Source organism: Dryobates pubescens, chromosome 3, assembly GCF_014839835.1.
Source record: "Dryobates pubescens isolate bDryPub1 chromosome 3, bDryPub1.pri, whole genome shotgun sequence".
NCBI lineage: Eukaryota > Metazoa > Chordata > Aves > Piciformes > Picidae > Dryobates > Dryobates pubescens.
Genome location: NC_071614.1, coordinates 37,540,968 through 37,563,226, shown reverse-complemented (window position 1 = coordinate 37,563,226; position 22,259 = coordinate 37,540,968). Strand labels below are relative to the sequence as shown.

At 38.9% G+C, this 22,259-nt stretch overlaps 1 protein-coding gene across 1 annotated transcript in view; it reads left to right on the top strand.

The window, feature by feature from the left end:
* MYOM2 (myomesin 2) overlaps positions 1-22,259 on the top strand; it is a 73,308-nt gene that overhangs the window by 40,528 nt on the left and 10,521 nt on the right. Inside the window, exons 19-29 of the mRNA XM_009910273.2 lie at positions 2,361-2,539; positions 2,700-2,814; positions 3,336-3,492; positions 3,597-3,703; positions 5,145-5,189; positions 7,659-7,795; positions 11,308-11,452; positions 11,555-11,614; positions 13,799-13,866; positions 20,405-20,518; positions 21,804-21,891. Of these exons, the coding sequence (XP_009908575.1) occupies positions 2,361-2,539; positions 2,700-2,814; positions 3,336-3,492; positions 3,597-3,703; positions 5,145-5,189; positions 7,659-7,795; positions 11,308-11,452; positions 11,555-11,614; positions 13,799-13,866; positions 20,405-20,518; positions 21,804-21,891 (1,215 nt within the window). The remainder of the gene's footprint in view (positions 1-2,360; positions 2,540-2,699; positions 2,815-3,335; positions 3,493-3,596; positions 3,704-5,144; positions 5,190-7,658; positions 7,796-11,307; positions 11,453-11,554; positions 11,615-13,798; positions 13,867-20,404; positions 20,519-21,803; positions 21,892-22,259) is intronic.

Below are 22,259 nucleotides of genomic sequence, written 5' to 3'. Positions count from 1 at the left end.
ATTGTTCTCATTGTGAAACTAGCTGGAGAGAGAATCACATTCTTCCTGCTCAGCAAAAGACATCACAAGCAAGCCCCTCACACCAAATCTGTTAAAATATTTCACAAGTATTTTTGAGAATGTTTTTAAAGTATGGCTTAGCAATAATGAAAAGAAATAATTTATATTTAAGGCTGGGGAAAGGGGTTGACCCTTTTCCCTGACTTTCTAAAGATACTGAAGATTAATGTAATGTGACTGTAATATACTCCAAGTGTCAATGAAATATTCTTTCACCTTCTGATATGGAAAGGAGATTTCCTTAGAAAGGCCAAAACCCTTTGCAGGATTTCCAGTATGAATGATGGATTTCTTGCCCAGAGCCCATAATTATTTCATCCTTCTGCAGAACTCTAGTCTAATATACCTATGTAAGCCTCTGAGTTAGAAATGATAGGTAATGAATTATTTTACATGACTTTAAAAATATGAAGCCTATGGTCTCAGAACAGAACGTATTTCATTACACATTTTCTTCTACCACGTAGGTTTCTAGCAGGTGAATCTGCCAGTGGAATTTTAATTATCTGTGGATATACAGATATTTAAGTTGTGATTTTTAAAGACTGCTGAGAGAAAGCCTTAAGTTCCTTGACAATTACAGTCTTCCCATGTAGTGTTTGTCCTCATAAGGTCTGTAATAGGTACTTACGTTGCTTTTCTTAAATGTGCTTATCCACTATGGAGAAATATTTTTGTACTGTATTTTTTTCCTATATATTTGCTGAATATTATCTTTTACAAATTTCATGTTCGTTCATCATAGGGTAACCTCATGTCAACTGGAATGACAATCAGGCTTATTTGTCAAGTTTTTCTGCTCTATTTTAAATAGTGAGACATGTTGAAGGGAAAAGTATTATCTTGAATTGGGCTAAACTGACAACACGGGGAAAAATCCCTAAATTTGAAATACTTTTAGATTTCCTTACTCTAAATTTAGAGCAAGCTTCCAACTACAGAACTCAGATGAACGCCAGTTTTCTGCCATGTGTGTGTGCACCGTAGTAGGAAACTGATGTGTGATAGTTTAACCCACCTACATCAACAAAAGCTGGGCTGAACTCAGTCTGGAAAGCAAAAGAAGGAGCTGTATTTTACAAGCAATAATGGTACGCAATGAATATGTACAAAATATACAGTGTTTACAATATTATACAGGTTTTTACGAAAAGAAAACAGCACAGAAATTCTCCTTGGGCAGGAGGATTCTGCCCCGCTCACCCCCAACCTCTCCCTCCCTTTTCCCTCTGGTTAATTTGAAGAGAGGTGAAAAGGAGAGATGTTAGGGAAATTTCAGTTAGTTCAAAAGCATCGTTAAGAATTTAGTAACGCTTATCTCTAGTTTTGCTGATAAGAGTCCTTCAGCAAAGCAGCCAGCATGCCAGCAGAAAGATGGAATGAGAAAAGAATCTGAGATATTGCTATGGTACATCTCACATCTGACCAATGAAATTAATTTAGAACAATCTTTTGTTTTCCTTTTTACATTCACCTGTGCAGCTAGAGAATTTGCAGCTATCTTTCTTAAAGGCACAGCCTGAAACTATCACATGATGTGATACATCTTTATTATTTACTGGTATAAATAAATATCAAGAGTAAAATAAAAAATAAATGCTACAAATTAAAATTAATGGCACTGGAACAGTTAAGTGAAGGAGAAGCAAAGTGTGGAAGGGAGAACATAACCTGATATCAGCAAAGGTGTGAAGTCTCACTTATTCAGAGCATTAGGATGTCTTGTTGTAAATAGTTCTCTTGATAGATTTCCTCTTAAGAAGTTCTTCTTGGCTATTGTTATCCACCTCACAATGAAAAAATATTCAGAAGCCTGATCCAAAGTCCATTTCTGCCGGTGGGTTTTGGATTAGTCTGGAGGATCATGGTTCATTTAAATCCACAAAAAAAACCCCCAACTCCTGGTGCTAAAGTATGAACCTGAGTCAGGCTCAGCAGAGAAACTTTGATGTGTGGCTGATTAATTAAAAAATAGACATGAAATCTATTTTGATGTTTGAAATTATTTACCTAAATGGATTTTTCACCTGAATAATGTTCCCTTAAAATGGTGAGATCTAGTTAAGAATTTATGCTTCAGAATACTAATGCCACTCACTGCATAAATCAATTATTGCTGTATACAGCAATGAGGGGAAAAAGACCTAAACACCACATATGCTAAGTTTATTGGAAAGGATGAATTTTATAAATACAAACAGTCAAGACAAAGTTTAAGGGGTGCATTTTGACCCCTACAGGACCTGTTTGCAAAAGTTTATTATATTGAAGTGAACTTCCAATAACTGAAATATTCTTAGGTCCTGCCTATGATCTGAACACTTGTGAAATCAGAAGCACGTCACTGGTTCTTCTGTGGAAAGCTCCTGTGTATGAAGGCAAAAGTCCTATTACTGGGTATTTAGTGGACTATAAGGAAGTAGATTCAGAAGACTGGATCACAGCTAATGAAAAACCTACTTCAAAGCGCTATTTTAAGGTAACAGTTTAATAACTTCATGTTAACTCAAAACTGAGTTCTAAACAGGTCTCATGAAGTATAACAAAGATGTGTATTTGAACTTAGGCTTCTGCTAACATCATACATAAAAGAGCTTAGATTGCTTTTTAAATTGGCTTTGCTTTTTGTCTTGTTCAAGGTCACTGATTTACATGAAGGTCATACCTATGTTTTCAAAGTTCGTGCAGTGAATGATGCTGGGATAGGCAAGTCATCTGAGATATCTGAACCAGTGCTTGTAGAGGCACGGCCAGGTAGTAACTATTTTATCTCTGCTTCTAAAATATTGAAATACTTAGGAGTGATTTTAATCAATCCGATTTGATAATATAACACAGTTAAACATTTCAAGAGTTAAGAAGCTCTTAGCTTTAAATCTTAAAGAAAAAAAAAATTGTGGATGCACAGGCAGTGTCAAGACTTTTTGCTCTATATGCTGCAGTAAATATTTGATAATTTAAATTTTGTTCTCATAAACAAAGATGCTACTTCCTGTGACTGAAAATAAATATGAAAACACATTTCTTAAAGGTTTGAGTGATAAGAAAATTAATGCATACTTTTTTAGTATTCCTTTTTTTTTGGTGTAAAGTAAGAATCTTGCCAGCATGTGATGCTAAAACAGCATATGGCATAAACAGGCTTCAAGATTTCCAAGGAAGATTTGTATCTCTTAGTTAGGGTGGACAAAATTGTCACAAGCTTTAGTAATTTCTAAGTTGCAGCTTCAAAGGGAAATGCAGCCTTGACATCTGAGTTGTTCCCTATTTTGCAGGAACAAAAGAAATCTTTTCAGGTGTGGATGATGAAGGTAATATTTACCTGGCTTTCGACTGCAAAGAAGCTACAGATGCATCTCATTTTATATGGGGTAAATCATATGAGGAGATAGAGAATTCTGATAAATTTAAGATTGAAACAGAAGGAGATCAGTAAGTCATGCCAAGTCTATAAAATTATTAGATATTTGTCATGTTAAAATTCTTAATACATGAGAAACTTTGCTAATTATGTATCTCTTTATTCTTGATCACAGTTCTAAGCTGTACTTCAAAAATCCTGATAAATCAGATTTGGGAACATATTCTATCTCAGTTACTGACACAGATGGTGTTTCATCCAGCTTTGTTATGGATGATGAAGGTAAGGTCCTTACCATCTCATGTTTTTCTTCATTTCATCACTTCAACTGCACTAAGAATATAAGGATGTTGCTTTAACAAGATCTGAATACATTGGATTAAATTATTATTTGGTTTAAATTTATACTAATATTGCTTTATTTCATTGTAGCTATTTTGTTTCATTGGACTTGCAATGAAATTGCTTCACTAGCTTTGGTTTACCATTGAGAGGTGCTAAGGTAAAAGGCAAAAGAGAGGACTTTGCTATTTTTAGAGCACAAAAATTACATTGGTTCATTCTCAGTCCACAGACTGTGATTCCTACACCCATTTCCTTAAATATAGAAGTCTGTCTACTTAGCTCCTAAGTCATTTAAGGAGAGAACATGAGTCTGAGTGTAAGTCTGATAGCAGGCAGAACTTTCATTACAGTGTGAACCACAAAGTAGGAGTTGAAAATAAATCCATGTGCAGTCACTGAAAAATGCAGTTCTCTGGGACATGGCTTGTTTATGTGGAATCTTAGTCATTAACATTGTTTTATTTTCTTCTAGGGAAGATAAACTTTTCAGGGAAGATAATCTTTTTACTTTACCAATAAATACTGTAGGAAAAGACAGATATGTATTTGGTTGTGAGAACTTCTCTTTGGCTTAGTTGAAAGCATCATTCAAGAACCCATCTGTAGGTCTTGTCACCAGCAGCCCTGCCTTTGAAGGTTTTTGTTTGTTTGTTTGTTTTAGAACAGCATTGAACTTGTTTCCCATCCCACACTTAGACTATACTTTCCCGGGTCATATCTCTCACTCAAAATTACACTTTTGTTTGTAAGGAATCCCTGCACAAGAATTAGATTTTGTATTTGAGCAATAAAAAAACATAATTCCACTGCCCATTTAATTCCTCAAATGCTATAAATTCCCCAATAATTGTACTAAATCCTCAACCATGTCATAAATCACTGCTAATTTCCTCTGGTCTTTACATTACTGCCAACTCCAAATTTACAGATAATGTTAATCTTCCAAATCTTTATTAGCAATGAAGGTGATAAATAGAGTCAGCATGAAAATCCAACAAAGTGATTTCTAGAATCTTTTGCATCCTTCATGAGGATTTAGTGCACTAAACAGATCTTTCTGTACCATTCTTGGACTAATCTGTGCTCCATCTTGTTTTCTGCCAGAGTAAAGCAAGGTCAGAAAGGAAGTCATTAGATCATGCTCTACTTAGAAAATATTTTCTCCCATCTTTCATTCAGATCATAGTCTAAAATAGTTTTTGTTTCTTGTTTATATTCTTAAGTTTCTTAAATCTTAATTTTCAGTCATTTTCTGAAGAGAGATGGGTATTTCATGCAGGACTTGAGATTATCTGCTGATGCTGATGTGTACCTTTGATGTATTTTCTGACTGTATTTTTTTTCAGAATAAAACATTAATATGTTTTTTTAATTTCAGAGCTTGAGCGTTTGATGACATTAAGCCACGAAATAAAGAATCCAAGTAAGTTGAAGATCTGAATCTATTTGATGTTTCTAGAAGGAATATAATTTCATACTAATGACTGGAGTTTCAAAAAGATTCTTTCTGAGAAAAAGGCAACTTCATTTTTTCATAGAACAACTCAGAGGAGACAGTCTAGGAGGTTCTTAGAGTGCATGGAGGACAGCTTCATATCCCAGGTGCTATGAGAGTCTACTAGGGGCAAGGCTATGCTTGACCTCCTCTTCACCAACAGGGAAGGGCTGGTGGATGATGTGGTGGTCGGACGCTGTTTAGGGGCCAGCGACCACGAGATAATTGAATTTTTGGTATTTGGTCAAGCTAAGAGGGGTAACAAGAAGACCTCCACTCTGGACTTCCGGAGGGCGGACTTCAGGTTACTCAAGGAATTAATTCATAGGGTTCCTTGGGATAAAGCCCTTAAAAATAAAGGGGTCCAGGAGAGCTGGACCTGCTTCAAGGAAGAAGTGTTGAAGGCGCAGGGACAGGCTGTGCCAATGTGCCGGAAGATGAGCCGCCGGGGCAGATGGCCAGGCTGGATGGCTAATGAACTTCTAATAGAACTAATGGAAAAAAAGAGGCTGTATCATCTTTGGAAGAAAGGGGAGGCAACCCACGGAATGTTTAAGAATGTTGCCAAATCATGCAGGAAGAAAATTAGGGAGGCAAAAGCACAATTGCAGCTTAAACTGGCCTCTGCTGTGAAGGACAACAAAAAGTCCTTCTATAAATATATTAATAGCAAGAGAAAGGGCAAGGACAACCTCCACTCCTTGGTTGACATGGAGGGAAATGTTGTATCAAGGGATGAGGAAAAGGCAGAGGTACTTAACACCTTCTTTGCCTCAATTTTTACTAGAAGGACAGAAGGTCTTCCAGACGGCTGGCTTACAGAGCTGGCAGAAGGAGCCAGGGAGCTGCATAGTTTCCCTATGTTCCATGAGCAAGTGATTGGAGCTCTCCTCAGCAGCCTGGATCCCCACAAGTCCATGGCACCAGATGGGATCCATCCTAGGGTGCTGAGAGAGCTGGCAGATGAGCTGGCCAAGCCACTATCCATCATTTTCCAGCAGTCCTGGCTCACTGGAGAGGTACCAGAAGACTGGAAGCTGGCCAGCGTTATGCCCATCCACAAGAAGGGTCGGTTGGATGAGCCAGGGAATTATAGGCCTGTCAGCCTGACCTCAGTGCCAGGCAAGATTATGGAACAGGTCATCCTGAGTGCAATCACACAGCACTTAGAGGATGGCCAAGGGATCAGGCCCAGCCAGCATGGATTTAGGAAGGGCAGGTCCTGCCTGACCAACCTGATCTCCTTCTATGATCAGGTGACCCGCCTGGTGGATGTGGGGAGGCCTATGGATGTGGTCTACCTGGACCTCAGCAAGGCCTTTGACACCGTCCCCCATAGCAAACTCCTGGCCAAGCTGTCAGCCCGTGGCTTGGATGGAGCACACTGCGATGGGTTAGGAACTGGCTGGAGGGCCGAGCCCAGAGAGTGTTGGTGAATGGTGCCACATCCAGCTGGCCAAGAGGGCCAGTGGCATCCTGGCATTCATCAAGAACAATGTGGTCAGCAGGAGCAGGGAGGTCATTCTGCCCTGCACTGGTTAGGCCACACCCCGAGTATTGTGTCCAGTTCTGGGCCCCTCAGTTTAGGAAGGATCTTGACTTGCTGGAAGGTGTCCAGAGAAGGGCAACGAAGTTGGTGAGGGGCTTGGAGCACAAGCCCTATGAGGAGAGACTGAGGGAGCTGGGGTTTCTTAGCCTGGAGAGAAGGAGACTCAGGGGTGACCTTATCACTCTCTACAACTACCTGAAGGGAGGCTGTAGACAGACGGATGATGGTCTCTTCTCCCAGGCAGCCAGTACCAGAACAAGAGGACACAGTCTTAGGATGCACCAGGGGAGGTTTAGGTTGGATGTGAGGAAGAAGTTCTATACAGAGAGAGTGATTGCCGATTGGAATGGGCTGCCTGGGGAGGTGGTGGAGTCGCAGTCATTGGAGGTTTTCAGGAAGAGACTTGATGGGGTGCTTGGTGCCATGGATTAGTTGTTTAGGTGGGTTGGATTGATTGAGAGGTTGGACACGATGATCTTGAAGGTCTCTTCCAACCCGGTTTATTCTATATCATTCTATTCTATAGCATTCTAACTCTCTTCCTTAACTTTTCATTCATTTAGAGGAATCTTAGTTTGCATTCAATAAAATATCACTGCCTATAACTCTTCTCAAGTTTAACTTTTATAATAGGTTACTATTAGCCAGTTCCTTAATATGTAAAGTAAAAGATGGAAATTATTTTCTCCCTTACAGAAATTAATGTAAAACTCAGTCAAAGATGACATTGGATGTCTTTTCTCTTCATAAAATGTATTCTATATCCAGCATTGTACAAATAACAGGGAGGTAGTAATGTTTTACTTGATTAATGCATTATTTACTTCTGATTGTTTTTCTTTCTGCAGCAATACCTCTGAAATCAGAATTAGCTTATGAGGTTCTTGAAAAAGGGGAAGTTCGTTTCTGGATTCAGGCTGAAAGTTTATCACCAGAGTCTACCTTCAGATTCGTTATTAATGATAGAGAAGTGGAAAACAGCGATGTAAGTGCATATGGAGTATTATATGCCTATGTGATTTTGTTTAATGAAAATTTATGCATTAATAGTTATTCAGTTTTTAAAGTTGCTTAGAATCATGTTATTAAGGTCTGAAAACACCTGAGAGAATTGTCAGTCTTTAACCTCTATCTTTTTTTGCAGCATAAATTTCCTGTTGCAGAGTGAGCCTATTCATACAAAAAAAAAAAAGAGAGCCAAGTATAACCCTCAGAAGTTTGTATTTGTTTTGTGTAGCTAGATGGCCAACAGCAAAACCTGAGAAGTTAGGCATGGGCCAGTATTAAACACAACTGATCAAAAGTGACGCACAAATATTTTAGGAAATAGTTCAAGAGAGAAACGCTGCACAAGTACAGTTTTGGATCCCAAAACAACAGGACATGGTGTTCCCAGAGACTCTCTGAGGCTACTCCTGCTAGTTTTACATTATATTCTGGCAGGCACTTGCTGGTCAAACAATGGGCATAGATGTAAGACATTTAGAGGATATAACTTTTTAAAAAAAAATTATTTTTAAGTTTTGGCCAAGACATTAAATAGGCATTGAAGGGCTACACAGAGGTAAAAGGGCAGGCCACCATCTGCTGCATTTCAATAGTTCTGAGGCAACCTTTCACAAAAAGTTACACAAAAAGTGGTCACATTGGGTTGGGAAGAAAGCAAAGGACAGCCTTTGCAGGGCTGGAGTCAGGTTCATAAAGTATAGGACTGGAAATATTTTTCCCCTGTGAGGAATCTAACTTCAATGCAATTGTTTGAAAGGTTTGGTTTAGTCATAAGGATACAAAGCCTGGTTTTAGCCAGAGAAGCTTATCAGCATTTTTATGTTATAGAACAGCAAAGAGCATTTACTTTAACTACAATATCGAGAAGTAGAAGTGTTTCTGAGTAAAATACTCACCTGATTTTCTTACTTTAAGAAACAATAAAACACAGCACTGAAAACCTGAATATTACTGACTATGATGTATTGAGATGAAAATATTATGTCTTGGCAACTTTAGTGGAACAGAACAAGCTATTTTTAGTTTGCATATGTTTTGCAAGTGTTGTCATCAGAGAGAATATTGAAGTGGAGCTGCGCTATTTCACCTTTTTAATTAGTAACCCACAGGTGACATTTACGTTTGGAGACTGATGATATTTTTGTGGAAAGTTACATAAAAGCCTAGTATTTATGGTGCTCATAAAATCATTGAACTTCATCTTGCTGCATAATGGCAATAGTTAGAAGCCTAATTACACCCTAAAGCCTGCCTAGAGACTGGGTTACAGTCACTGAACATGTTCAATAGACCATTACGCTGGTGAATTGTAGTCTGAATCTTGACATTGGCTGAAGTGATAATTTTTTTTCTTCTAGGTCCTAATGAGGAACAATTTTTGTAAGATTTGAAAATAATCTGCAAATAGAATGATCTGGGCCCCATTTAATCAGCTGTCACTTTAATATTTTAATAATTTTTTTTCTTTATTCAAAAGCAAGCAGTAATAATAAAAAACTTCAAGTGTGGTAAAGAATCATATTAAAACATACATCTTTCTCTTCTCAAATCTCAATTTAACATTCTCCCTGAGAACTCATGAAATGAATGCAAGTGTTGTCCTTGACTTCTGTGGGCAAGAGACTGAGAATTTGCATTTGCACTTTTTGATGGGTTGGTGAAATCTGAAACTTTTTAACCTTGCTGGCCCATCTCCTCAGATCTTACAGATGAACTCTCGCACAAGTGATTTTTCTACATTATTTTGCTATTAATTAAATCTTATTCTTTGACATGGAATCTTTCTTTGGACTATATATGGGAAAGTGTACCTGCATATTATATGAGCATTTTCCTCTGTTATTTTATATAAATGCTATAACTCAGTCTCTTCCTTCTAATTCATTTAATAAATTGTTATCTTAATCATTCTGTTGGCTAGTTCTTTGTTAATTCCATTATCTTTTCTCTGTTTTAATTCTTCAGTTACCCCATTAAGATTTAAACTAGTGCTACTTGTATATTTGGAAGCAGCAGTAATGAATGTTTAACATCTTGATTATGTCTGTGCTATGCCTGGCTTGGCCAACAGTGAATCTGTTCTTGAGGATGGCTGGGAGATGTCCCCTTAAAGATGAAACAGATTTATCAGTAGTGTCAATCCTACTAACTTTGGACTTGTACTTAATGGTTCTTCCACTTAAGGAAGTAGTTCCATAGAGTACGAGTGGGTTTTTTACTCCAACGTCCCACCCTACCCCCCCTTCCATTTCTCTTCCCCTGTTCCAAGATTACCTACCTGTGGATTTAGGCACCTTTTCCTATCTCTGAAGTCCAATAAAAAAAAATTAATCCAAACATTCTTTGTCTCCTTTTAACAGTAACAAGGTCTATAATAATTTACTTCATAGGACTTGTTCTAGGTGGTGACATTTACTTTGCTTTCCCATCATGAACAGAATATTATGCAATATCCCTGCCCAAACTGTTTACCAAAAAATATTCACCCAAGCAAATTCTGTAGATTGTAAATACTTTGCTTTAGGAATTTGTTAATTGAGATTCCAACAGCACTTTTAGTGGGATGTACTGTCCTTGTGGTTGTTACTCACTGAATGAAAGAGGATGTTACTTAATATAAAGTGGTTGTATCTATAATAGCAACTGCAAACTTGAAACATACATTTTGCAAGTATTGTCCAATATTTGCTTGCAATTTTCTGTTTCCTTGACAATATTTAATAGGCAGCAAACAAAAAGGACACAAACAGTGAATAACTAATTCAAGTTATTATTTATTTCAGGGTATTCTGCAGGCAGAAAGTAGCTAGATGTTTTGACAGAACTCTAATTTTAATATTTTTTTTTCCTGGACTTTGATTTTTTTAATTCCTAGGAGCTTCCTTGGTTTTTCACAAGTTACTGTTGTCATGGTCTTGCATTTCAGTGTTCTTTGAAAAGAATACCTAGTATTAGATGAACAAATCATTATACTATCCCTGAATCCTCCTTTCTTTAGTGAGAAAATAAGACCAAGTACTGAGCTGCCGTGTATGTCTGAGGTATTTAATACTGACGACTTTGATTTGCTGTGAAGTATTTATTTGAAGATCCACATTTGTGTCTACAAATGTAATACCCCCAGATATTTCTGAACTCTGCTAGGAATAGTGCTTCAGCTTAGCAAAACTCCTTGTTCAATTGGAAGCTGGCTGTGTAGTCTCTTCTTCAAACATGCATGGTGCCATAAACTATTACTTTTAAGTCCAAAACAGCTGGATTATGATGGCCCAAGAATTCCAAATGCAGCTGCACACAAAGGTTTATATCAGGTTTATACACAGAGATTTTATCTTCACTGGGATCTTGCTGTATAAGAGTAGATACAAGCACAGTCTTGTTTCCATGGTTGACAATGAAAACAACATAAAATGTCGTTAGAAAATGTGATTAATTCAATAGAGAATCATAAATAGTTTACATTATGCTAAAGTTATTTGTTTATTTCAGAGACATAAAATACACTGTGACCGTTCAAATGGCATTATAGAAATGGTGATGGAGCAATTTACTATTGACAATGAAGGTACCTACACGATACAGATTCAAGATGGAAAGGCCAAGAACCAGTCTTCATTAGTTCTCATTGGTGATGGTATGTTCACTGAAACGTTGATTCTGATGAAGAAATGAACTTCAATTTCTATGAGTGTTTTTGTGAATAACCCATTTTCCATTTATCTTTTCTAAAATTTAGCATTCAAAGAAGTATTGGCTGAGGCTGAGCTCCAGCGAAAGGAATTTCTCAGGAAGCAAGGTAAGACAGTGAAGGTGTCTTGAGGCCAAATTTTCAGCTCATGGAGCATCTCTGCTGAATGATAAGTGCTTCCAACTTCCACTGATTGCATTAGAAGATGAGTGTACTGCAGTTTGAGGAGATGTGGTGGATCTTAATTTTCAATATTTTCATATGGTACATAAAAATTGTGACAGAATCATAGAATCAATGAGGTTGGAAAAGACCTCAAAGATCATCAAGTCCAACCTATTACCCAACACCTCATGACTAACTAAACCATGGCTTCAAGTCCAATCTCCTCTTGAACATCTCCAGGGACGGTGACTCCATCACCTCCCTGGGCAGCCCATTCCAATGGCCAATGACTCTTTCTGTGAAGAACTTTCTCCTCTCCTCGAGCCTAAACTTCCCCTGGCACAGCTTGGGACTGTGTCCTCTTGTTCTGGTGCTGGTTGCCTGGGAGAAGAGACCAACCCTCCCCTGCCTACCACCTCCTTGCAGGTAGCTTTAGAGAGCAATAAGGTCTCCCTTGAGCCTCCTCTACTCCAGGCTATACAACCCCAGCTCCCTCAGTCTCTCCCCATAGGGCTTGTGCTTGAGACCTCTCACCAGCCTCATAGCCCTTCTCTGGACACGTTCAAATGTCTCAATATCCTTCTTAAATGGAAGGTCCCTGAACTGGACACAGTACTTAAGGTGTGGCCTAACCAGTGCTGAGTACAGGGACATAATGACCTCCCTGTTCTTGGCCACACTGTTTCTGTTGCAGGCCAGGATGCAAACTTTCACTAAGTAGACAAATAGTGGGAGTCATTACAAGAAATTATCTTCAATCACTATTAATGAGAATTGTGCCTACAATAGGCTCTGATCCCACAAAACTTTTCATCATGTTTAGTTCTAAGCATATAAATTGTCCCTGCCATACAACTGACAGAAGAGTAGACAGCATAGTGCCACATAAGGAATGCTAAAAATCTTGTCCTCTGATTTCTGTCCAGGTAAAATTCCAAGAATAAAATGTATATTTGCTTCACAGTTTATCTATAGTTTTATACTTCTCAATATCGTTTACAGCTGAAAGTAAGAATTACTATTAGACACCTAATTCAGACTTCTGTCCCTGTGAAATCCTCCAAAAAATTGAATTTAATCTTTAGTTCGTAGTGTGTACTTGGGAAACACGTGACTTGTAGGATAAAGGCAATAATGATAATAAAAAACATTTCTTCCAAATAGCTTAGGTAAGATTCTCTACACAAGTAACAGTTCTGTTTTCTAGAGGGGTGGATTTGTTAACATAGATTTAGGAAAGAAATTATACCATTTACAGAATAAACTCATAAGATGTTTCAGTTCTTGAAACTGAAAGACGGGAACTTTGTTACCTTCTAGTACTGGATATTGCAGTTATGGGGCTTGGTCCTGTAAACATTAAAACATAAAAAATTACTGGCCTGAGTTATCAAAATAACTTAAAAAATGCTATATATACCTGTATTTTTACTTAAGGATATATATACACCGTCATCCCTGGAGGTGTTTTAAAGACACAGAGATGTTGTGCTGAAGGACATGGTTTAGCACCTGACTTGGTGGAGCCAGATAATGGTTGGACTTGCTCTTAAAGGTCTTTTCTGAGCAAAAAGATTTGATGATTCTATTTGCAGGACTGGAAACTCAGTGGGGAAAAAGAGTATTTCTTGTTCTGCTTATAATGTTTAATACATTTAAAAATGTTATATAATTTAGACAGATAATGTCTGGCATGGGATATTTGCTTTGAACATTTAATTAGATGTTTGGTCCATCTGTTTATTTTCAGTTCCCTTTGCATTAAATACATGATTAGTATACTTGTTTGTAGCTACTTTGTTTCTTTCCTGTGCTCAGCTGGCAATTTGGCATAAAACATATTCAATAATCTAACTTGGTTCACTGTTTAACATCTTGGAATTTTACTTTACTTCCCAAACAAAGAGAGATGAGCCCCAGGTTTCTAAAGCAGTATTGTAGACACCTGGGTCAATATAGTAAAAATTCACTGCAGGATTTTCTTTCTAATGAATGGGTAAGTTCAGGAGTTCCCTCTCATCTTTCTGGTGTAAGGATGTTTTAATTGTCATCTTGTTTCTTTCTTTCACTGAATGTCTGATACTCTTCATTCTACAACATGTGCATGAAGATATTGTTGTTTCTTAGGTCCTCACTTCTTGAAGTTTTTGTACTGGAAGGTTACAGAGGAATGTGAAGTTTTACTTGCTTGTAAGGTGAGGAAATATACCTGAAATAATTTGTTAGAATGTATTGATTAAAAATTGAGGTAGGAAAATGTGGGGAAATATTTTGATATTTTAAATATTCAATGTTTCATATGAAAACTTTTATTATTTAGAAATATTTAAAATAAAAAAATTCAGCAGTAGGCTTCATTAAAACAAATAAGCAAAAAATCTACAGAACATTTCTAAAAGTGCTAGGTGATTCTTTATTGTAATTGTGAGCCATAAAAGTAATTTGAAATATTTATCCTTTAAAGGTCATTCTTCCCTCCTCAAAAAATAGCCACAAAATCCACAGTTCAAACTCTTTCCTCATCATTCTCCCATTTGGAGTTTCCTTTACCAAAGCATCTGTTACTCAATCAAATGCAACCAAATAGGTAATAAAGACTTCTAAAATTAAAATTAAAACCCATGATTTTTATTATATTTGGCTAATGACTTTGAATCTTAACTAATGCTAATGTTCATGGAATTCAGAATATCTTTCGCTATTATTATCTTTATATGCCATTCTAAACTGATATATTTTCATTTTTGTTGCTCTTCTGGAGTGACTAATTAGAGGTCTGAATAACTAAGTCAATTGAATTCAACAGGCAGCAAATTCTTCTTCATTGCCTGTTCCTGTAATATGGAGACTTTTGTATTAATTTTCACTTTTGTAGAAGTTTTTGGCTTTTTTTTTTTTTATTGAATCATTAATTATGAGCAATTTACATGCACATTTGTGGGATTTTTCTTCCTTCTTTTTTTTCCTGCTCGCTAATTAGGAGACCTTTAACTTCAATTTATTCCCAGCAGAACAGACCTGGGTGGTGAGGCTGCCTTTCTCTGTGCCCCCATTTTAGGGCTCAACACTCATTAGCTAACGTGTTACCTTTGTTGGTGCTGAGCTGCATAGCTGGAGTGCTTTACAGTCTCAACATGCATTTGCTGAAGGCATGAACCCTGCTTAGCCTTTCATTTACATGGGGAATTAAATGTTGCTGAACCACTTATAGTAGCGTTAATTCTCTAAAAATTAATCTGAAATTATCCTTCTTTTCATTGGCTGTGGAGCCTGTTTATACCACTGAAACTGAATCTGAGCATCTGATTATCTGCTTTTCACCAGGTACTTTTTGTTCATAAGGTCAGAACATTTTATGTAAATGGGATCTAGGATGTGGGCTCTTTGCACACTCATCAATTTAACTATGCCATTGACCTTACAAAGCTTGTTACTGCTAGTATGTGACTGGCCATTAGGTTCACATGGGACTATTGTTAAGGCCTGTTTAACTGTTATTTGTAAATAGGATGAGTTTGAATAACAAAAGCCTGGATTAGTTCTACAAACATCAGACACCTAACATTCAACTTGGACATGTGGCTGCCCTGGGTTATTTCTATGATAGCAAACATCCAAGGAACAATCTGATTTCCCAGGTCATATCACAACACTTGGCCTAGCTCTCTTTTAGGCTTTGCTTAGTGCTGCTGTGCAAAAATAATTATGGACTTTTTTTAACTCTTGAAAGAGCCTGAGATCATTTGAAAGAACTACTTGTAGAAAGGGCTTTTTACTTTGACTTTTTCAAAGGCCATAATATGAAATAAGATAGAAAAACAGGCCATCTGGAAGCTTGTGTAGGGCAGAGGAGTGACTGTATGATCCAGGTCCATACCAGTAATAAAGAACAAATATGGACTGTGTTATAAAAGAGTGTACAAAAATGCACATTACCTCATGTATCATTAATTATTTTATGCGATTGGACTTGAATGTCTTTTGACATAGTATTTAATCCTCAAATAACTGGGACCGATGACTTTGTTCTTGGTATTGTAGTCTTTGCATGCCAGCAAGACAGTTTGTCTATCTGAATGATAATTGGGTGGTGTTTACTTTTTAGTTTGTGCTTATTTTGCTTCCTACACCAGGAGCTGTTATAATTTTTTCCTCAAGTACTTCTGGGGTTGCTTAGCCTGGAGAAGAGGAGACTCAGGGGTGACCTTATTACTCTCTACAACTACCTGAAGGGAGGTTGTAGACAGACGGATGTTGGTCTCTTCTCCCAGGTGGCCAGTACCAGGACAAGAGGACACAGTCTCAGGCTGCACCAGGGGAGGTTCAGGCTAGATGTTAGGAAAAAGTTCTATACAGATTGCCCATTGGAATGGGCTGCCGGGGGAGGTGGTGGAGTCACCATCATTGGAGGTTTTCAGGAGAAGACTTGATGGGGTGCTTGGTGCCGTGGGTTAGATGTTTGGGTGGTGTTGGATTGGTTGATGGGTTGGACGCGATGATCTTGAAGGTCTCTTCCAACCTGGTTTATTCTGTGTATTCTATGTATTCTAACTCAGAAGCTCCCTGCTCTTGCATAACATTGCATCTTATTTGTAGTGTACCTATTTAAAGCAAGATTTTTGGTGTGTGGTTAAACAGTGAAAAGGCAACTTTTCGTATTAAATGTCAACATGAAATAACTTCAGCTCCACAATTGGATGTGTCTGAAAGTCAGTTTATTTATTGTCAGATGGAGTGTTAGCAGTCTTTGAGGAAAAATCATTGAAAAGCATTAAAGGCTTGTTCCTTCAGGCTTTGTTCAAATAAATTTGCCACTCATGTCATATGACTACAGGAATGCCCACTGTAGTAACCAGTGAATGTAAATTCACAGAATTGTTAGGGTTGGAAGGGACCTCAAGGATCATCTAGCTACAACCCCCCTGCCATGGGCAGGGACATCTCATGCTAGATCAGGTTGCTCAGAGCCACATCCAGCCTGGCCTTAAAAACCTTCAGGGATGAGTCTTCCAACACCTCCCTGGGCAAACTGTTCCAGTGCCTCATTACCCTCATGGTGAAGAATTTTTTCCTAACATCCACTCTGAATCTACCCATTTCTAGTTGTGCTCCATTCCCCCCAGTCCTATCACTACCTGATATCCTAAGAAGTCCCTCCCCCACTTTCTTGTAGGCCTCTTTCAGATACTGGAAGGCCACAATAAGCTCTCCTCAGAGCCTTCTCTTCTCCAGACTGAAGAGCCCTAACTCTCTCAGTCTGTCTCTGATCATCCTCGTGGTCCTTCTCTGGACATGTTTCAGCACCTCCAGATCCTTCTTGTAATAGGGGCTTTGTAACTGTATGCAGTACTCCAGGTAGGGTCTCACCAGAGTGGAGTAGAGGGGGAGAATCACCTCCCTCGACTTGCTAGCCACACTTCTCTTGATATGATTTATTACCAAGAAAAACATGTGCACAAGCTCTTAAACCAGAAAAATAGGACCAGCAGTGCATCAGAGACTCAGGAGAGATAAACTGTCTCATTTTTTTTCTGAATGGGATGGTCACATGAGGGAAGAGAGGGTTGCATGTGGAACCTCCTGTGCTGTAGTTTATATTCATTGCCCCTTGTCCTATCACAGGGTGCAATTGGGCAGAGGCTGTCCCCTCCTTCTTGACACCCAGCCCTCAGATATTTATAAACATTTATTAAATCCCCCCCAGTTTTCTCTTCTCCAGGCCAAATAGCCCCAGGGCTCTCAGCCTCTCCTCACAGGGCATATGCTCCAGTCCCTTCATCATCCTGGTGTTTTCTGCTGGTATCCAGGCAGAAAATTCACTCTTGGAGAACTTCTTGTTTGTTTGTTAAAACTTGTTATTTTGATCTGAAAAGCACAGATTTTCCCACCAAGCAAAATGGAAAGATTTCATTGTAATAGCCACCATGGTGCTATGTTTTATGAAGTACCAATGGACTTGTTGTTTTCGCATGGACCAAAGCAAACCATGAACTGCAGTTGTGCATTACGGAAGATTTATGGAAAATAAAGTTATTTTAAAATCCCCTTATTTCACCACCACCTCCCCTTTCCCACCACATCTGCCCTTTTTCAGTCCCCTTTTCCCCTTCAAATGCAGGAGCACCTGGGCTCTGTTGGAGTCTCCTCCCACCCCAGGTGTGGCCACTTTGCCCTTCCTGCCCACTCCCCTTTTTAATCCCCCCTAGGAAAGGCAGAAGCCCCAAGCTGAGCCCATCTGGGCTGAAGGATCCCCTTTTCATCACTGGTGAGTCCCCATGGTTTACACTGGGGGGGGGGACAAAGGCCGGGGGGCCTGGTGGCCCCCCGGTCGGGTAGGAGTAGGGTTGTTGGCAACTCTAGTATCATCTATGGGTGCTGGTTGTGCCTCCTTATGGGGGCTGATCACTGTTCTCAAGTAAGGCATTGCTTTGGGCTGGGTTATGATCTTAAATGCTTTGTCAGAAATCTGTAGCAACCACACTGGTTGTTAAGCAGTAATATGTGTGATTAATTTGGGCAGGTTTTATAGTCATATCCTGTTATCTGTGTATGAAGCCCTTCTATTTGTCTAGTCATCCCTACGGAGAGCTTTCACAGAACTGTTCATCTACAGTATAATATGAAGAGGTCAGAAACTGGGGCATACTTTTTCCTTCAAGTGAGCCACTTGAAAACCATTGCAGATCTGTATAAACTTCTGGGCTGCCTTCTATCCTTTTTTTTTTAATTTAGTTTTTTTTTTCCCCTCTATTCTTTAAGGAGACTTTTTAAAGCAAGTGCCTAGGGACCAAAAAATGTCCTGCTGGTTCTGTCCTCCTACCAAAGCTGTGCTCACTGGGAATTCAGGCTGTGCAGGAAAACACGATGGCATTTTTGTACTTTCAGAAGGGTTTATGGGGATAGCGATATCAAATAAATGATAGTGCTTCTGAAAGAGAGAAAATTAAAACATACTGCCAGGGTTTTTAAGAAGTGCTTTTAGCTCTTTTGAAATTTGGAGCCTGAGGTCATTTGTCCAGCTATATTTTTAAGCATCACAGATACACAATTTATATTTCAAAATTGTAGCTCTAGCTGAGGTATAGCTGTAGTCTGTTTATGCAGTGCTTAGATGAGCTGCGGCTGCTACAGCAAAATTCTGGCTTTCAAGTAACTTCTCTGTATTTGCACTAAGTTGTTAAGCCTCATTTTGTTGGGAGGCACTGAAATTTGTAGGATTTCTCAAGTGTTTGTATGTCTCATAGGACACTATAATGGGGGGGGGGGGGGGGGCGGAGGGGAGGGTGAAGACAGAAAAAAAGACCCTGTTGACCTTGCGTTTTGGAAGACTCGCATGCTTCCAGAACAGTAATTTCACTAGCTGTCTGCAGTTTAGCCCTGAAAGATATTGCTTATTGGATGAAGTACCTCTAAAATGGGGTATAATATCCATGTTACAATTCTCCAGAGACACATGGCAAACACATAGTTAGAGAGCTTAGCAGCTCTAATTTCAAAGATGCCTCTCGCAGGTACTTCTAGTCAAACCGCCAACACATAGCAAGGGTGCAAAACTCTTTGAGGGAAGGGATTGGAAAGAGATTGACTTTAAGAATTTGACAGGGTTCTAACACTGCAAGCTGTATACTTCTGATCAGTGTTCTGATGCAAATAAATATAGGACTAATATTTACTTAGTAGGATATGGTTGTTTTTTATATTTTTTTTTTATTTAGTTTTATTTGACACTTATAAAAAACAGACTTCTTAGTTGAAAGTACAGCATGATCATAGAATCAGTCAGGGTTGGAAGGGACCACAAGGATCATCTAGTTCCAATCCCCCTGCCATGGGCAGGGTCACAAGGCTGGTGAGAGGCCTTGAGCACAAGCCCTATGAGGAGAGGCTGAGGGAGCTGGGATTGTTTAGCCTGGAGAAGAGGAGGATCAGGGGTGACCTCATTGCCCTCTACAACTACCTGAAAGGTGGTTGTGGCCAGGAAGGAGTTGGTCTCTTCTCCCAGGCAACCAGCACCAGAACAAGGGGACACAGTCTCAAGCTGCGCCAGGGGAGGTTTAGACTTGAGGTGAGGAGAAAGTTCTTCACTGAGCGAGTCATTCGTCATTGGAATTGGGCTGCCCAGGGAGGTGGTGGAGTCACTGTCCCTGGAGGTGTTCAAGAGGAGATTGGACATGGCACTTGGTGCCATGGTCTCGTCATGAGGTCTGTGGAGACAGGTTGGACTTGATGATCCTCAAGGTCTCTTCCAACCTTAGTGATACTTTGATACCTCACACTAGATCAGGCTGACCAGAGCCTCATCCAGCCTGCTCGTAAACACTTCCAGGGGTGGGGCCTCAGCCACCTCCCTGGACTACCCATTACAGGGTTTCACCACTCTCATGGTGAAGAACTTGTTCCTCATGTGCAGTCTTAATCTCCCCAGCTCCAGCTTCATTCCATTCCCCCTTGTCCTGTCACTACCTGATATCCTAAGAAGTCCCTCCCCAGCCTTTTTGTAGGACCCCTTCAGATACTGGAAGGCCACAATTAGGTCACCTTGGTGCCTTCTCTTCTCCAGATTGAACAGCTCCAACTCTTTCAGTCTGTCCTCATAGGAGAGGTGCTCCAGCCCTCTGATCATCCTTGTGGCCCTTCTCTGGACATGTTCCAGCATATCCATATCCCTCTTGTAATAGGGGGTCCAGTTTCTTCAGGATGTAGCCAAGCTCATGTGCTTTTTCTGTTGTACAGGTTGCAAACACAAAGAAGGAGACTATTTTCCAGTGGTATAAGGATGGTTCTGGGGTTGAGGTTGATGAGGCACCTGATCTGCACAAGGAAGAATGTCACCTCAGTATTCCTAAGGTACAGTGTCATCTTCTGCTTGACGCACTGTTTGCCAGGCAGTGCACTAAACTATCTATATTGATTTCTGTGAAATGTTTTAAGAAAAACACATTTGCTGCCCTTCAACTAAGTAGTAACTAACTGATGCTTGTAAAGGGGCATCTATTTTTGTTATCAAGACAGTTCACGCTTAGGTGCATCAGCATCCTTAGGTGAACTCTATCTTGTTCCTTCTTATTGCTCCTTAATTTTTCAGTTTGTTCAAGCACCTCATTTCTGTCAGTGTCTAAGTTTTATCACCTAGAATGAATAGGTCTGTGGAACTTGACTTACTGAAATTTATCTTTATGCAAATAGGATAATCTATCAAGTGTCTGAAGCCCTTGCCTGCATTGTTGTTGCCTTTGCCAGGTGCCAAAACCTTCCCAGATTGTGCTTGTCTACTTTCATCATAATGTGCATTCAATTTAATTGATTTATTTTATTGATTGGTTTAATATTCTTCTAATTTCCTCCCTTCATTTTGCTTACAAGAAGACCCTGACTTTCCAGTGGCTTCATTTTAATTGATCAGACTATTTTGGGGTAGGATGGTTTCTCCATGTTGTAAATTGCTCTTCTTACTTGTGTTTAATTATATGATGTTTCTACTATGATTTAATTGCTTGTGGATGTGTATGAATCCACACCTCAATTAAATAACCTTCAATCTATATATAACAATTTATGTATTTTCAGGTATTAAAATACCCCTCTCCTCACCAAAAAAAACCCCAAACCACAAAACAACCCAGCCAAGCCTTTACTGCCTTTAATGCAGTATTGTGTTAGATTTTAGAATGTAAGCTCTCCAAAGATAATGAATTTATTGTTTTCCTAGTATAGATACAATTTTAGTACAGTTGTTGCTTGAATGAAAGCTAATAGTTGATATTTGGACAGGTAAAGTATAGAGATCTATTGTTATATTATACATTGTTTTAAAGTAATCATTTTTGTTGGAGAAAAAATGTGTGTGTCAGGTGAAGTTATCTTCTCTTATGTCATTATTCTACTTGTAATTTCTGCTGACCAGGATCAATCCTATTTGTCTTTTTGGAACTGAAATCTGAATATGTTTAAGCTTAAGAACTAATAGCTCCATAAAAAGGCAAACCAATCATAGTTTCTGCCTCGTCTCTGGTAAGATTACTTAACCTGACTGTGGTACTATGTATGTTTGATTTACAAAATCATGCAAAAGTTGTGCAAATGTTGTATTTTTATCAAGTTTGTCAGTAAACATCTCGTTTTTTCCTTGTAGTTGTCTCGCAAAGATGAAGGAGTTTATAAGGCATCTCTATCGGATGACAGAGGTCATGATGTATCTACTCTTGAATTATCAGGAAAAGGTAGTATTTGGTTTACTCTGAAATAATGATCTCTACATGCTCTCAAGAAGTATCAAAGATCTGTCCCTGCAAATGGCAAAGTAGAAAATTTTTTTTGTGTCCTTTGCATTTCTGATAAGGAATTAATTTACTGCTTCCCATCAGAAGGAAGGCGTTCATCAATCTCCAGGACAGCAGGACTCCATCACACCTAATGGGGAAGACAAACACTGTATCTCTGCACGCCATTCCCCTCCCTGCCTTGCTCCTTTCCCCAGCTTTTATTGTTGAGCCTGACATTTTATGGAATACCTCTTGGTCAGCTGTCCCAGCTGTGTCACCTCATAAGTCAATATCCACCCCTAGCCTACCTGTTTGTGGGACAGTCT